General features: G+C 36.2%; 2 protein-coding genes across 4 annotated transcripts in view; one reads left to right on the forward strand and one right to left on the reverse strand.

The window, feature by feature from the left end:
- Positions 1-1,241: 1,241 nt before the first annotated feature.
- Positions 1,242-17,411, reverse strand: ANGPTL5 (angiopoietin like 5). The gene is made up of 10 exons (XM_064645145.1): positions 16,881-17,411; positions 14,717-14,806; positions 13,696-13,741; positions 11,812-11,959; positions 10,714-10,817; positions 10,040-10,133; positions 9,012-9,112; positions 4,811-4,931; positions 3,612-3,797; positions 1,242-2,439 (listed from the first exon to the last, which is right to left on the reverse strand). The coding sequence occupies exons 1-10, from the start codon at positions 17,036-17,038 to the stop codon at positions 2,120-2,122; spliced, it is 1,368 nt and encodes a 455-aa protein (XP_064501215.1). The 5' UTR covers positions 17,039-17,411; the 3' UTR covers positions 1,242-2,119.
- The window catches only part of CEP126 (centrosomal protein 126), a 39,837-nt gene continuing 39,055 nt past the window's right edge, over positions 17,243-18,024 (forward strand). For all 3 annotated transcript variants that reach the window (XM_064645141.1, XM_064645142.1, XM_064645143.1), the window contains exon 1: positions 17,243-17,369. In XM_064645141.1, the coding sequence (XP_064501211.1) occupies positions 17,275-17,369 (95 nt within the window). In that variant the 5' untranslated portion in view covers positions 17,243-17,274. The remainder of the gene's footprint in view (positions 17,370-18,024) is intronic.

Raw genomic sequence — 18,024 nt, forward strand, 5'->3', positions numbered from 1 at the left:
AAGATGCAATGCCTATTTGCAAGATGATCCTTCAAGATTTAGTTATTTTTCCAGGCCCATCTCCACTGCGATTACTTGCTGCCAGCTAATCTAACCAATGATGGCAAAGGGGACATTAAACCTGATAATTAATCGTGGTAGTATCTGCCAGCACACATCTGCAATCTTCACTTGTCACCTTCATTTTTAATCAGGGATTCTAATTAAGCCACAAGCAGCCTCAGGGTGTCAGTAGAATATAGCTCTGTGCATCCAGAATCCCTACTTAGGATTCTCCCTTCCTTTCTGCTTGCAGGCTCGGACCTGGTTGTCAGAACAGGGGCCCCATCATCAAAGTCTGAGGCTTTCATTAAAGCCATTAAATTTTCATGAAATTTAGCCAGTGGCATTCTCCAGTAGGATTGTTGTACTGCAGCCTGAGGACTCTTTCTGACATAAGAGCCCTAATAGCATGACACCATCCAGGCTTGCAGCCAGGATTAATACTCTTTTTAAGCTCTAATGCCTGTTAATCTTGGTGCAGAAGCTCTTTCATTTTAGTATCTACCTTTATAGGTCTGCTGGGTCCATGTTGCCATTCAAAAAGATTGCATTCCTAATAAATATGGAGTGAGAGGGAGGGCTAAACAAGGTTTACATACAGTCTCTTCACCTCTAATTTCAAAGACTAAAGTGTCTGACAACAAAATCACCCCACGCTCAGAAAATTCAGTCTCCCCCAAGAGCAGGACATATCTCCTTTCTCATAGTCCCTCTACAGGGCCTGTGATATTTTTCTTCAAGCTACTTCCTACCCTGTTTCTCTTGCAGCCCCTCTTCCCCGATAAGGATAGCCCCCGATTTCTCTCTAGCAGAGAGAAGCCTTCTGCTTTTAGCAACTTTTTACATCCAATTGTTAAAGACTAGTACTGAAGCACAGAATAAAAGAGGAATGTTTTCTCTCTCTTAAGCTTGTAACATACCCTATGAAAAGCTTCATTTCCTCCTATAGCTATGTATATCTTTGGGAAGAAGTTCTAAACCACTGAGGTTCTGAACTGATGATGGTTTCTGCTCACTGTATTAATGTTTGGTCTAAATAAAAAATAGCAAAGGGGAAACTCACAGAGTTTTTAGCTGTTTTCATTCCACGTGCTACTACAGAGCTGATCTACTGAAACTGAAGCAAAGATGAGAAATACCATGCCTAGCTGCTGCAGATTAGATGCCAGGTTCCAGAAACACTGCTGTACTGACAATAGTCACATTTTTATTGATATTATTTTATTTTTACTGACAGAAATTCAAAGAATTAATAACGCACTTATACAACTTAAATTGGTTTTGTTCATTACCATATGATCATTCACAAAGTGAATGACAATCAGAATGAAAAACATAAGATCAGGCCCATATATCCAAAAATTAAAATTCCAAAGCTATGCATTTTCTTTAAAAAAAGTTTTTAATTCGTAGTGAACTGTAAAATAGACAATGGTAGAGTAAAAACTGGATTATGAAACATATTGACTGTGCAAATTAAATACAAAATAGACCATAGTTCTTGAATCTCAGTATCAACCTTACTTGTATAAAGATCAGGACCTGAGGGTATACTGAACTCTATATATACATTGCAACAATTTTTAACTTGCCTGATAAAGAATATAAAAAGGAGAGCTGATTCTGAAAAATTAACCTAAGGTGAAGAAAAGATATTTTTCCAAAATATTATGATGGAAATGGCAGGTACATAGGTTTTTAAAAGAAAATTTGCTGCAATTTCTTAGAAATTCAGATATGCAGAGAGCATAGAAAAAGTACATTCAGAGGTCATCATTACACTTCTTTTTATAATTTTTTCTGCTGGTTCTGAGATTGCCTAAGAGTAAATAAAATTAAAAGTTGAATAAAAGCTGACAAGAACTAAGCTTAATCCTTTTTCTGAAAACCCAGTTCTTTTTAGGACCTTCTTACTCAAGCGGGAACACTACAAATGCTGACATTTCCCAATAAAAATTAGTAACTGTATTGTAGAAATACCTAATAAAGTTTTGACTGAACTCTTCAAGTGAAGATGAAAGGTATTTATGATTGCAATGATACATTACTCCACATAATTGCCAGAAGAGATATATTTCTAATGGAAATATGGATAATAGGTTCTCCGAATTTTCATTGAAACTGATTTAATTTTGACTGGTTTATTCTTCATTTTCCATGTATCCCAGTGAATCCCAGTTGCAAGAAATCTACCTGTGTAGCGATGAACACCATTAAGATTTGCAAGGCCACACTTGCTGAACCACCATCCAGTGCTATCACTGAAGTTACTGCAGCTCTTTACAAGCTGTTCTTTAATAGTGCATACTGGCCTGCATCCATCATTATCAACATCAAAAGTGCTGAAAGGCATTGAATTCTGGTTATCTTCTTTTCTATATCCTCTAAATGCATCACCTAAGCACAACAGATAGAACAGAAGGATAAAAAAATTATTTATGGAAGATCATTTCTTACTTGTTGCATATCTCACAAACTTTTCCTCTGAATTTATTAGAAAAATAGAATTCTTCAAAAACATTTCAAGACACCAGATAATGAGCAGGCAAAGAAAAAGAATAAAATACTGAGAAATATGGAAGTTGAAATTCAATGAAACAACATCTTTATATTGTTGTTGCTTTTAGCAGTGCATACTGGCTAGGAAGGTAAAGGCTTCTGTCCTCAAAGACAGAGGAAGAAAAGTTAAAGGAAACAAAAAGGGTTGTAATTTAAGATTTTCCAGTAATGCGTCCAAAGTCCCAGAGAGACTAATGAGAAAAGATGGAATTTTAAAACTCAAAGGTCAGTGATTATTGGCTCTGTTGTCTTACTAAAGAAATACAAATACACTATCTTACAAATACAGGTATAGTAAAGCACCAACACCTTTAGAGAATAGCTATTTCATTGGTAATAAGGAACATTCTTGCATATTACTAAAATGTGAAAAAAAAAAGAGAAAAAAGCAGTAAGACATGCAATATTTAATGAAAACCTTTGCACACTTAGCTATTAAGAGAGGTCTGAAACTGTAAATTAATTTGTGTCTATGTAGCACTCAGTAACTGTTACACACTGTAGACCAACTTTGTTCACTCAGTTTCTTTCTCTACCCTTTGTGCATGACTGTCTGGGCTCTTCTGAATTAACCAAAGCATCATCAGGAAGACTTCCACTAACATCAGCAAATCTGAGATGAGATAATAGACATATAAAGAACTGTACCATTAGATAGATAAACACTAACACCTAAAAAATCCCTTATTTATTATATATATCCTATGGACTTGAATCTGTTAAAGATCCTTCCTTAATTCATCTTTATTAAAGAAGAGTTTATTCAGTTACTCCATTAAGGACATTGAAGCGATAAAGTGATTTCCTACTATGTAAAGATTAATGTTGGCATAACCAAAATTGCTATATCATCACCATTTATCTGCATAAATGTTCACTATGCACCAGAGAAAAACACATTATAAATAATTTTTTAAAAGTTATCTTAATTATTACTCTTTTGAATGCATTTTTTCATATTAAGAAAGGGACCAGCTACTTTTAAATACTTTAAAGAAGGAAGTTCTTACCAGCATTTCCTGAATAATGCCCCAAATGGATCTTAAAAAAACATGCTTCATCTTCTATCCAGAATCCATCATATGATGCATAGGCATGCTTGTCATTTTCTGATTCCAAGTCCACATAAAGATTGAAACTAGTGGCTTTTTGATTTACTATGTCAAAAATCTTCCTTAGTCCAAGCCAAAATTCCCCTTAAACAGAAATATAATATATAGTCTAGAAATGGAAACTGCAAAAGAAAAAATTATTGTTCTTTCTTTTCTACTTTTCTTCCTCAACCAAATGTAATAAAAGTTGTATGATAGGCTTATATTCCTTTAAAAGACTAATGAAGGAACAGAGTAATTTTCCTACTTCCTTAGGAAATCCATGGAAAGAATTCGATGTGGGCATCATCTTTTTTCTCTATGGTACTTTTTAGAAAATTGTCCACATGATAGATTTCAAACATTTGTCTGCAATATATCTTAGGAAACCACAGAAAAATGGTTGTGCTAAAGATCCACTTGCAAAAACAGAGTTCAGCATTCCTAAGGGCAGTACTGAGAAATGATGAATGTTAGCATTCTATGAAACACAACAAAACACAAACCCTATTCTCAGGATTTGCTGCCTCCGTAAATCGCACTTGTTGCCCCATATGAGCTGTGCTTTTGTGTACAGAAAAGCTATGTGCTTCCATTGCAATCCCAGATAAACTTCTGATAAAGCAAATGGGTTTAGACTTGCTGGATGAAAGGTGGAAATAAAAAATTATTATCACAATTGTGTTGTCATTAGCTATTGAAATATTTCCATTCTGTTTCTAACTTTGCTTGTCCTATGGTGAAATATTACTGATTTTTCTCTCCTTTAAGGAAATATTTTGCAAATGTGATTCAAAACAACTATTTGGTTTGAATAGGCTATTTTTTTTAATCTGAAAAGAGAGCAAATACAATCTATACATTATTTCAGGCAGAGAATATCATATTTTAAACACCTCCTGTGAGACAGCAATGGCTAAAGACTCTAGCGGGGTCACAGTCATTACTGAGAAGATCATACAACAGATTTGATAAAAAAAATACTTATGTAAAAATAAGACTTAAGAAACGAGAACTTTATACTACTAAAACTCCTACACAATTTAGTGGAATGTTGCTCACATAGAGGCAGCATAAATGTAGGATACGAAGCACTTTAGAGTTTTTAAAATTAATACCAGTAAGATCACCAAATCCATCCAGATATTCAGACCATGTTCTCTGGAATGGAATGATTCCATCAGTTCTTTTCTGAACCACAGTCCATCCACCTCCTCGAAAATCCATGTCACAAAAAACCTAAAAATAGACATAGATGTAACTTCAGAATTCAGATTCAGATTTCAAGCATTCTTGAAGGAGCTGTTATGAAGAAAACATTTTAATTAAATAAAGGTGAACCCAAGATGGAGCAGGGTCCTGGCAGAGATCTGCAGCCCGTGGAGAGGGCAGCCCACACTGGAGCAGGTTTTTCCCAGGTAGGATTTGTGGCCCCTGTGGGGGACCCATGTGGGTACAGCTCATTCGTGAAGGACTGCACCCCATGGAGGAGTGACCCATGGGACAGGAGTTTGGGAAGAACTGCTGCCTGAGGGATGGACTCACGACGGAGAGGTCCATCAAGGACTGTCTCCAGTGGGAGGGACCCCACGGGAGCAGGGGAAGGACTCCTCTCTCTGAGCAGTGACAGAAACAACAACTGACTGTAAACTCCGTTCCCCACCCCTCTGCACCACTGAGGAGGAGGAGGGAATACATGGAAGGAAGGGGGGGGGGGGGGAAGGTGTTTTTAAGACTGTTTTGTTTCTCACTCTTTTAGACACTACACCACCTAAGTTGTTCAAAGTAATTCTAGGGATACTATACATAATGAGTGTTTAAAAACAGAGGTTCATTGGTAAGTGCCTCCTAATGTAATTAATATCAGGAGAATTAACCTGGAAAATGCTTATAGCTATGGAGCTACTTGTGATAACAAAAGTAAGTTCAGAATATAACGTTGGCTGTCATAACATTAAGCAGATGCACAAGTGATGGAGTAAAGAAATTTTTGTTGATGTTACAGGGAAAGTACACAATGAAACATATTTCAGAAAAGAGAGATTTGCAATCTTAGCCAGTTGATAAAAGTAGAATCTAGGTGTAATTCAGTTTAACCCTCAGCAAAATTTGTGGCAGTCTGTGTGTTATATGTTCCCCCCCATTGCCTGTACTAGCCAGATATTTTTCACAAAACCAGACTTGTTCCTTGGCAGGAACGCATCAACATCATATTCAGAGCCTCTCAATGAACACCAAGAAAGCAACAGGACAGAGCTGCAATGTGGTCTAATATAACCTGGGGAATCTTAGATCTTCAAGTAAGCCAATGCCATTGGATGCTTTGGGCAATCCTTTCAACACAAATACTAAATGAATCATAGTAAGGGTCATGTGCACGAAAGAGACTTGTGGGCTTTATTCCCTGGAGAATCACATGCTTATTTCAGTCACCCAGGGAGAGTGGAACAGGAATAAAAAGAAATACAGAAGAATATTTAAATGCGAATACCTAAAAGTCATTCAAAATAATCCCATTGCCTCATCTGCTGTCTTGAGAAGATGATTGCATCCTTGGCTACTCCTCTGACTATGAGTCAGAAATACTAAGAGGAGCCCACTTGACCACAACAGCAATCTTCAGTCCAATATAACTCAGTGGGAGTGTTGATAATTCTCAGAAGGAGCAGATTTTGTTCTACATGAGAGGTCATCAGCCAATTAAATACAGCACCAATACAAACAGCAGCTAAGTAAAATATGAGATAGATTATAGATAGATAGATAGATAGATAGATAGATAGATAGATAGATAGATAGATAAAGAGAGAGAGAGAGAGAGAAATACAGTCATAGCTGTGTAGTTTCTTAATTCCTTATAGGCTAGAAATGTTGCAATTGAAAAGTCTTATAAGACTTTACAGTTTGCTCTATGTCTCATATCATGCAAGGTATGAGGGGCATGATTGTGCCAGGTGCAAATTAAATTAAATGAGCAGGAGAATGCTTCCATTGAATATTTCTCCTCTTTCCATCTTCAGTGTGCATAAGAGGTATATTCCAAACAACTGTTTAGTTTGTCTGATCCACCTTACAAATATCATTGATCTAATTTCACTAATTGAAAAATGTATCAGAAATTGATCATGATTAATTTTTCCAAAAGTGAAATTGGTTTTAATTGCCTCATGTTTAAATGCTCAGACAAAAGCCCATTTGGAATTAACTTTCTGAGCTGCCAAAAACCTGCCAATACCACTGAAACTGGATATTTTTATTGCTCCTGGAATTCAGGTTTCAATTAGCCCAAGATAAGCATCAAAAACTATACTCACTTTTGACAATATGAGGTTTTAAACATGAAAACATGAGAATAGGATCAAGTTGTTTAATATTTGTTTTCTTCATTAAACTGGTATCTTCATGCAAATGATTCTAAACACATTTTCCTTTAGTTTCTGTTACATTAAAAGGGCAGCTTATTGCTGAAAAGGTCCTCATTGAAATAAATTGTTTATATCAGAATTCTTGGCTATTAGCCTCTAAAAAATGCATTATAATTTCTTGTTTATGTTTTAATGTTTTAATGTCTTGATATTTTTGTTCATTTATCATTTCCTCTACCTTTTTTATGCTTCCACACATGAAAGAATTTGCATAAAATAGTTCTCCTTAAAATAACATTCTTTATAGAACACATATTTTACATATTTTTCTCTGACAACTTTTTGGCCCTGTCTTTTAAGTTCTGTGCAACATCTACCAGACAAGAAATGAGACACTCATTTCATGATTGCAGATATTCTTTTCATTATTTATTTTTACCTTTTTCTTTTAATCAAATTATTATGATTTTTCTTTTTTGTTTCTTGTACTCCTTAAAGAACCTTTCCACTCATATAACTGATTTTCAGATTCTGGAAGTACCTTTAAATGTGGAAAAGTGGCAAAAATATTTTGAATGAAAAGAAATTTTATCATTTCAGATTTATTTGTCAAAACCTAAAAGTGAACTGAGAAATCACTTTTCTCACATAATTATACCATCTCTCGAGACAAGTAATTTGGGTAAGGTATGAATATTTCCTCAATGGAATTCCCCTCAATCTAAAAGAAATTCTGAAACAAATGCACTTTTTGGTATGGTTCATCCTGCGGTGAGGCAGACAGCATTTTCTTTATACTATAAATATGGTTGTTCCGTGAACACTGCAACATGTCTCTGCATTTCTTTTATGTGGGAGGAACTTGCTGATGAGTTACAGACCGTTTTCCTGAGCTGACTGCATTGTAGAGAGAGAATGACAGGTTTTTGTATCGGGGGTTGCAGTCCATTTTTTTTTTTTTTGATATCCCAGCATAATTCTGAAGCCTTTTCTTAATCAGTTTGATCTCCTTTTTTGTAGCATTTTGAAGGACTCCAATTGGCTAGAGGTAAAGGGATTCATCCTTCCTTTGTTATATATAAAATAAGACTATAAAGTTAGATATTAAACTTTGCTATTTATTAGTTGACCTAAATGTCATGTTTCTGTTTCAAAAGCTAATGACTCCAGCATGAACTGCAAAGTTAAAGGTTTGAAAGTACCATATCTGCTTTTCCACTATACATAAGGCCTTCTCTAGATAGAACAGCCTGAAACAGAAATAAAGACATAAAACAAAATATTCCTTGTGTTTGCATGGATGTGAATGTCCTGAGTCTGAGGAAATTAACCCAAAATTCTCTTCTAGATGAACACCATAACTCACAGCAATAACATAAAGTGCAGGTGGTGATAGGAAGCATGATTGCTGCAGTTTGTCTTAAGAATATATATCCTGCAAAATGGATATGAAAACTAAAATTTTAGATGCCTCTCTGCCTCAAGACTGGCTTATAATGATACTGAGACAAGAGCTAAGCACCTGCTCCTCACAATAACGTACATCTGCCCCTATATTTAGATGCTTATAGGCATTGGAGTCACACCACAAGAGAAGGCAATGCTATACAGCAGAATAATTGGCTCTTCAGTTTTCCATCTCCAACATAGAAAAGAACAGCACTTGTAAATGTCCAGAAGGGGTGCTGGAAAGTACCTTGGGTTTTCCTCTTTGGTACATTTTTCACTACATATGAAAACTGACAACAGGCTCTTATGACAGAGATTAAATTTCTTTGTAAAACATGAGAAACTTGTCAAAATTATAGTAACAGTAGACACATGCAGAGGATTTACTACATTTCTTATTCATCCGTTGAGAAATTGTCAAGGAAAACACCTTAAATCTAATAAAAATATTCTAAGTGCATATTCTCAAGCAAATTGTGATTATCCTGAGAGATAAATGTATTACCTCAAAAGGATAATTTGATCCTTCTGGATGGATAATGTACAGACCAGATGGAGTTTTTGAAACTGAACCTGTGGTATCTTTAATATGAGTGCAGTCCAAACCTAGAGAAAAAAAGTATTTGATGAAATTCATGAGCAAAATGTATTTTTTTAAAAATACAGATCAAGCACAGAAATATTACTATTCTTGGTAACATATAAATGATTTAAAATAGCATTTTTTCTCATGCAAGTTTTAAAATCATGTTTTGTCATGAAATTATCTTGTAAATTCAAATTCTCTGATCTCCATTAAGCTCATAAGTAAGTATAAATTACACTGCATAGAGAAAGTTCTTTCTAATCTTAATAGATATGATACAGAAATTAAAGATTATGTATCTGGGTAATTTTACAAATTTTTACATTTTATTTATAACACTTGTACTGAGAAAAAGACATATTCTCTGGGAAATTGTATCTTTTTCCTACAGACACTTGTATTTATACTTGTAAAAGCCTTTTCATCATAATGTATACATGAAAAACTATTTGTCTCTAAGTGTTAAGCCAGGTACATGTTAAATATACTCAAAGAAGCAGTTTCCACAACCAGCATGGCTGCTTAGACATAATGTTTCCATTAGTTTGGATGGACATTACAAAGAAAATCAACTGTCCAGTGAACAGTTGACTTACATCCTATTTGAAGAAGGATATTGCAGATGCAGAGTACACTTTATTTCATTGCAAAAGAACATGCCATTTAGCAACATTAGATTACTTATTAACAGATAATCATAACCTGGTATTTTGCATAAAAATCAACAACATGCTAAACAGGATGCCTGGAATTGTCAATTACAAATTATTTAAAGCAGCATTTATGACAACATTTTTAAACAGTTCATAAAGTTTCCAGAGTTTTTATACTACTAACACGGGATAAATGTCAATGTTACAATTCCTTACTTTTGCTTTAATTAGTTTCTTGTCAAGATACAAAAGCAAAAAGGGAAGGTGTCAAGACTATATCTGAAAAATATTTACCATGAGATTGAACTGCTTTGTAAGGAAGTGGATCCAGATGCTTTCTCAAAACTGCTGCATTCAAAAGAACAAGTTTGTTCTTGAGTTCATTTACCTGCAAATTCAAATAAAAGATCTTTAATTAGGTTGCAATGAGGAATTTTACATTCTAAAGATTTTTTTTTTACTCCTAGTAAATATAATCTGAAGTTTGTTTTTTGTGATGTGTTAGTAAATTGTACCTTTATTAGGCAAATCGATCTTCTTTTTTACTTTTTTCATCCAAAACCGTTTTTAGGCACAATTCCGGTTGATTCAAAAAAAAAGTCCTTCAGTTTGATTAAAGCTTTTTATCTGTATTGAGTGATGCAAAGTGCTTGTAAAATACTATCAGAGCTAACAATAGTGTAATATGTTATCTGCACAAATACAACAGGACTGGAGATGGCAACTAATGGGAAGGAATAGTCCTCCACTTATGCAACTGCCATGTATGACACTATGTTGTAAAACAAGTGGTGCTTATCACTCCTTGTAGAAATGGAACTCACACCCTACCCAAGGTACAAGGAATGGTGATAGGGTCTCTAATTCTACTGGTTTAATGACAATAATAATACTTATTTTTCCTCAGATAAACAACACCTGTAGTGAGAAATAACAAATACAAACGTTAATGATAAAGAAAAAAGTACCTGACTAGAAAGGTAGTCCAAAGAAGACTGTTGATCATCCATCATGTCTCTTACCAGTTTTTGCGTACTTCTTGCATATTCAACAAGAGAGTCCTGCAAATTTCCTTCAAAAGAAATATGTTCATCCACTTTGTTATCATAAATCTAGAATTATTCTTGACCGGATGACAACACACTTATTTATGATATCTATGCAAATAGTGAAGGTGTTTTACCTTATGGCACCTGAAAGTGAAATGAAAGTAGTACAGAGACCACAGACTAGAGTCAAAATGCTAAAAACTTCAGACTTGTTAATTGCAGTAAAGACATCTTAAGAAGTGATGGCTCTTCTTATGTTTTGAAGAAGAATTTCATCTTATCCTTGGGCAAATTGGATGACCAGTTAATGGATATCACACAAATATAAATGCAAATGATAAAAGACAGATATATAACATTTCCTATCATCCTACATTTGCTCATTCACTGTGCTACTTCTGTTTTTTGCCCTGATGCTAAAAATAAAATCATCATCATCGTCATCTGGACAGATAATTAATAATATATACTAAAAAATCATATGTGAAAACCAAGAATTTATACAACTGTTTTCTGAGGCTGATTATATCACTTGCTGTGTAGTTTATCAAGGTAGTGATAGAGAGTGCCCTGTGTATGCATGTATAAAAGGTAAACTGAAGTACAGATTTACTCCCATGTAACTAACTAAATAACAAACTAACTGGCTAATTCCCACTTAACATCCCCACACCTAGCTATGATGTTTAAATGAGGGACAGACATCCTGCTCTTCCTCCCTAATGGAGATAGATACTGACGTTCAGAAGGTAACACAGACCTAGGTGAGCTGTGCTGCTGCTTAGATTTGTCTGTCTTCACCCATGATTAACTTTGCCACACCAGCTGCATCCCAAAAAAAGGGCACCCCAAATTTTCTGAACAATACTCAGAATTTGGGCAGCAGGTTCAAAGGCTGCCACATGTGCTCAAGAAGATTAAAAGATAAATTGGTACAGAATAACGTAGCATAGCAGAGGATTGCATAGCATGACATTGCATAGCTCATCACTAAAAGTATTTTTTATGAGTACATACTGCACATGTAATGTTTTTCCCCTCGTAAAATTTTAGCTTGAGCATCACATGGTACAAGGCATGGTTCTTTTTGTTTTGAAATGTCTGCAGATTTATTTTTCTCTTCTGCCTTGAGTGGTCCCTCCACAGCTCCAACATTCCTTGTATCCTGTTGTACCAAAAAATGTAGGGGGAAATAAATTGATCATAAAGCATATATAAAATAGCTCATCCTGTCAAAATGAAGTAGGTTGCTCCACAGATCTTCCTTCAAAACCTCTTTCTTTAAAGCTTGGTCAAGCGATAATTGACAAAGCTGAGGCCAAAACCGATTAGATGTTTTCTGCTTAGCCATACCTCACAAGAAAAAGATAGTGTCAGGGGTAAAGAATAACCTCTATAAATCCAAAAAATACCACCAGCATTTCTGGTGAGGTATTCTGCCTGTGAGCACTGTGAACCGGAAGCAAGAACGTGAAAATCTTGCAATTCAGAAGCTCACATTTTAGAAATCACCACACCCAACAAACATCTCAAATGTTGACAGAGTATTTTCACCGGAAAGGAGCAGGCTTTTGGATTTACCAGATATTAGCAAAATACTTTTACTCTTGAAAATCCCTAAATTATTTACTCAGACACTGATCAGGGAAATACCTGCATAAGTTATTAACCTATGCATTTAAGAAGTCCCAAGCAGATTTAAAGACAAACTCAGCATTACAAAAAAAGCATTTAAAATGTTCTTATGGAGGAAAGAATAAAGATACAGTATTCATGGGCACACAATTATGTGAAATAGTAAGAAAAATAGCATTAGTATAAGTAGTTACGCCTATTAATGTTATTTAAAATAATATTTTCCTGTTTAATAGTTTTTATTCTATGGTGTCATGTGACATAAAATAAGGGAGTGCCTCTGAGTCATCACTTAAAGAAATGCTAAAAGTAATTCCTGAAATATGTGTCACTGACAAAAGACTAAACAACATATTTTCATGAGAGTCTTTGTTTGTTGATTCCATAATCTCAGCAAACCATTTGCAGTATGTTCATATGATGTATTTTCAAATTAAATAGGATTCTTAGACATTTCAAATTTTAATGAAGAAGAAAACTTATTTGGACTTGAATATATCTTCAACATAGTTGTTCTTTCCTGCTACAGTTTTTTTCTTCCTGGTATTGGCACTGCCCTGGCAAAGCACTTAACAGGTTTTTCTCCTGATTTTTGCTTTTAAAAAGTAAAACCAAAAATTACATAAAACTCTTAACAAGGAGATTTTACAAAAAAGGTTTTTGAATTACTAGTATAATTACATTTTGTGCCTGGAAATAAATGGTAGAAAAGTAAAAGAATATGTTTCTTTAATTTTGAAATAAGCACAAAGTAAAGGAGGAAAAATTATGTAAGAGTTATAAACAGATCGTTTGAAATTTATAAATAGATCACTTGAAACTATGGCTTGTTCCAGGATATTATCACAGCTACTCAGTAGATGTTCAATTAAATACTCTCAAGCAAACATTTTTAATCAATATTTATCTTTAACAAAAGCCAACATGAAACAAGTGATTAAGTGTGAACTCAGCAATTCAGGCAAAAACTGTGACTCTGCCAAAAACAATAGTTACTCTTCATTTAGAGTCATGCAGATGAGATTAAAAATATGACCTAACAACTGAGTTGTGATAGCAGACATTAACACAAAAATGTTCTAATATCCTGAAGTCCTACGATTTCAATGTAGTTTCTTTTCTGAATCTGAAAATACCTGATTCTTCTGTATGTTTGTATCTATCTTGAATAAGGCACTCTACATCTTTAAAACATCTGTCACTTTTCTGAGAAATCATTCAGTTACATTCATTACCTTTTCTAAGCAAAGTAATTGAAAATCTTACCTTACATGCACAGTGCTTTCCATCACTTATGACAGTCTCTCCTAAACTGAACAAAAAAATATTAAGACAAATCAGTGAAGTTACCCTAAAGTGGTAGTTCATCTTTTACTTGAAGAAATGCAAATGTTTTAAACGGGTTTCAAATTTCTGTGGAAAGGATTGTACACAATGAAGTCCTGAGCTAAGTATTTGGGAATGTCTACAGCACAAAGGGCAGCCAACACATCACTCTTTTACTGCCTGGATTTAATAAATCATATTCTAACTGCACAGTAGAATTTATATACTACTTCTTGCATCCTGAGGGAAATTACTGCTTATCACCTCTACATGACACATCAAACCCATATATTTTTATTGTGATAAACTCTGACAGATTTTCTTATATGCTACTTTTGAGCATTGGTATATATTTGGCATGAGTGATCTTGGCTACTTGAAAGAAAAACTAGTATTAATCGATGTCTTCAAATTTTTACAAAGGTTTTTATCATTAAAATGAAGATGTTTGTATTGTGGTGGTAGTGCACTAGGACAGGCATGGAGGCAATTTTGGAATATGTCATAAAAGCAAGTTCAAAATAGAAAACTGAAAAACATTATTTTAAATTAGTACTTTGTATTACATAGAAAATGTTTACTGGGGGGACAGTAGGAGTCTTGTGGTCTGAGACCACCTGTAGGAACACAGGTACTGAGAGTGAGACAATCATTCAGTACAATGATTTTTATCCCTGAAGAATGTCAAAGTACAAGAGAATGGCCCAAAAAAAAGAAGAAAATTAAATGTAGTCCACATAAGCTTAATTACCACTATGCAGCACTAACAGTTTTCACACACCCAAGTCCACTACTTTTGTACCTAAAAACTGGACCTGATATTTTAACAAAAAAAAAAATTATTAAAGAATTTAAATTGTCTGTGCTCTGGCTGAATAAATGAAACCTCATCTTCTAATGTACCACTGGGAGATACACTGTTTAAAGAACATTCAGAATACACTGTTCAACAGCACCTTACCCGGCTACAGCCAGATAATGTTCCAAATTTGTCTTGATAAGGTGGTTCATCTCCATCCCTGTCTGAAGCTGGAATACACAATAGCTTTTGCTATGAAGAGATTTGAAAGCGTTTGGGAGCAGACGATTAATACAGTTTTAAGTCAGTTTAATACAGATTTAATTCAGTTTTTTAATCCATTTTTTCTTTAAAATTAATAGCTAAAGGGTACTAAGCACGTGTACCTGAGAGGAGCATATTCAGCTTCTTGTGAAATTCTAAACAACTTTCATTATTCTGTACTTCTCAAAATCACATTTTTATTTTTTTCTGAAGTACCACATGGAAAATCATAGTTTTCCAATATGAAAATTACAAGAGTTTGACTAGTGCATCAGTTGATACTCTCTCAAGAAGACACAAGTTTTGATTCATAGTTCAGTCTCAGGAAGGTGAAAAGATTTTCATGGTTATCTATACATGACATTAAGAGGGACAAAAAAGTTTTTCTTCTTCTTTCTATGCACAGAAATAGGCAGAGGTGACAGATTTCAGGAAGGGATGGTTAAAATACAGAGAATATTGACTGAATTTCTTCTCCCATGCAGTCACATGCACAGCTCGGAGGAATGGGGCATGAAGCAAATTAATCCCCCACTGCAAAAAGAAGGAAAGAAAAATGTGTTTCTGCAGCAGCACAGCTATGCTGCAGCCTTCGAATAAGACTTGTAATAAATTCAGAATCCCTCCCACAAAGTTTTAAGATCTGATCTTTATCCTTCACTGGAATATCAGTGTCTAACTCAGAGTAAAATAATGAAACTTCTTTCAAACCAACTGCCAGAGCTGGACCTTCCATTCTGTAACTACTTAAGACGAGGCTAGTTGCTGTCCTAGATTAATCATATGTCTCAGAAATACAGGTCCTCAGCTAGTCACCTTCTCATCCCACAGTCTGAAAGATGTGAGGTTACCCATGAGGAGGAATTATCCAATAACCATAAAACAGGACTATGAGAATGTAAGAAAAATGTAAAGAAGGGAAAGAGAGAAAGATATATAAAAACTATTCTTACTTCTAAATCTCAGAAAGTATCTTAAGGTGAAGCTGCAAGTTGTGCTGTATTAGATCAAAATTTTCAATAAATCTAAAGAAGCTCAAATCTGCCAGCATGAGTTGATCATGAACTTGAATATTCTAGATGTGCCATGGGCTCAAATTCTGCAGTTTTTTCCCAGTTCCACTTCAGTCTTGCTTGGGTGACTCAGTTCTCCATACTGATAAACTCTTCTGCTAATGAAAGCATCCTAAATGAAACAGTGTATTTTATCAGGCAAACTTGGATTTTAAAAAGTTTATGTGGGTTGGAAAGCATATGGTGGTAAAGTGACAACCACTTTTCTACCTGCAACACAGGTGAGCAGATGGGGCAAAGAGGTGGTGAATTTGGGGCTAGTATTGTGAACTAGAGGTGAAAGACTTCCATTTTAGGGTCATTTCTCAACTGTGGTAACTACTATTATAACTATTATAAACTATTATAACTATTATAACTACTATCTATAACTATTATAAATATTATGCACATTTGGCGACCTGACCATCAGTGATCTTGACTGTAAAATGGCAATAGTAACACCTACTTCACAAGCTGTGCTACAAATAGGGGGGAAGGGGGCTGGGGGACGGGGTGTCTGTGGAGAAAAGTATTTTACAAATGCCGAGTACTATTTTTACCTTCCTAGTCAGAGACATAGAACAGCTGCACAGTGGAAAAAAAAAATAAAAAAAAAAAAGGGGAAGAATTGGTTTAAGCTGAAACACAACAGCCAAGAAATGTCTCGCCAGGAAATCACCAAGGCATTTAGCCTGTTGCTGACAGCTCATCCAAGGCAGAGCAATATCCCAAGACAACCCTGCTTTGCCAAAAAAAAAAAAAAGTTTTGCATTTTTAAGAGCAAATTACTATTTGGTTTTGTTTTTTTTTTTTTTACTTTGTGTAACTTTATTTAATGTATTTTTTAATATTTTCTATAAAATTTTATACAATTTTACTTTTTAGTTGTTGTTCTTATGACTTCATCCTGTGGTAAAAAAAAGTTTATACTGTAACTCCAAGTCTTCACCGTCAACAGGTCTCAGAGGCACCCTCAGAGAGCTCTAGAGCTCGGCAATTGAACTCACGAGGACGTGTTTTCGTTCGGATACCGGGTGCGTTTCGGGTTTTTAAGTGGCACTGCGCGGTTTACAGCGGTGCAGAGGGGATGGACAGCAGCGCGGTGCCCGGCGCCGGTGTCCCTGATGGGACGGGAAGGCACGGAGAGAGCAAGGTGCCCAAGCATGGCTTCCACCCTGGCACGGGGACCGACAAGGACCTGCGAGGCGAGGCGGTGCCGGGGCGCACCCTGTCCCTTGCTCCCGGCTTGGCGAAAGCCCAGGCACGCCAGCCAAACCGGCTCCCCCCTCCCGCTCCCCGCCGCGGCCCCGCCCCGTTGCGAAGGAAGCGGCGTCCCCGGTTGCCACGATGCAGCGGGGCTGGGGCCGGGGCCCGGCGCTGCCCGCGGTCCCGGGGCGCTGGATGGAGCTCAGCGGGAAGGGCGGCGGGGCGGCGCGGGGGCAGCACCTCCCTGGCGCCCCGCAGGACAGCGCGGGAGGGAGGCGGAGCGCCCCTGGGTATCCTTCTGCGAGCCGTGCGGGGCCGGGGCCGGGGCCGGGGCCTCGGGCGGGCTCTCGGGGTCGGCTACGCTGTGTGGGGCCCGTGTGGAGCCCGTGTGGGGCAGGGGCGGCGGTGGCCCAGCCCCCGCCCCGCTCCTCGGTAAGGGACCGCCTCAGGGGTGGCCTTAAATTAAAACTTACACTTCGTGGGTTTTAAACTGCTGTGGGAAATTCGAATTCTCAGGCAGCTTCGGAGTTTTCTTGTTTTCGTTCTTCTGCGAGGCTCTGCTACTGGGAACTGTGTTTTCCATCCCAAGTGCTACTTAGATCAGTCTTGCCTCCTGCCACTAATGATTTGTCTCCGTGGAGAGCTTTTATGCAGTAATGTTAATCAATTTCAGTGTAAACAACTAATACTTTAGATGTGTGGAGGGGGTGTTTTTGCTATTGAATCATTTTCCCTGTGGTACATGTGTCCGTATGTTACAGATTTAGATAACTACAGAAATATGTCCCTACAAATGAACATAATAAAGGTGAGATTTTTCAGCTGGTGATCATCATGAAAGATGAGTGGAAAGCTTCTCTTAAAATCCCTTTAAACAGTAATATGCAATTACATTCTTTTCTGGATAAGCATAAAGTTAGTTATGATTATAACATACAATTATGG

This window comes from Pseudopipra pipra, chromosome 2 (genome assembly GCF_036250125.1).
Source record: "Pseudopipra pipra isolate bDixPip1 chromosome 2, bDixPip1.hap1, whole genome shotgun sequence".
Lineage (NCBI taxonomy): Eukaryota > Metazoa > Chordata > Aves > Passeriformes > Pipridae > Pseudopipra > Pseudopipra pipra.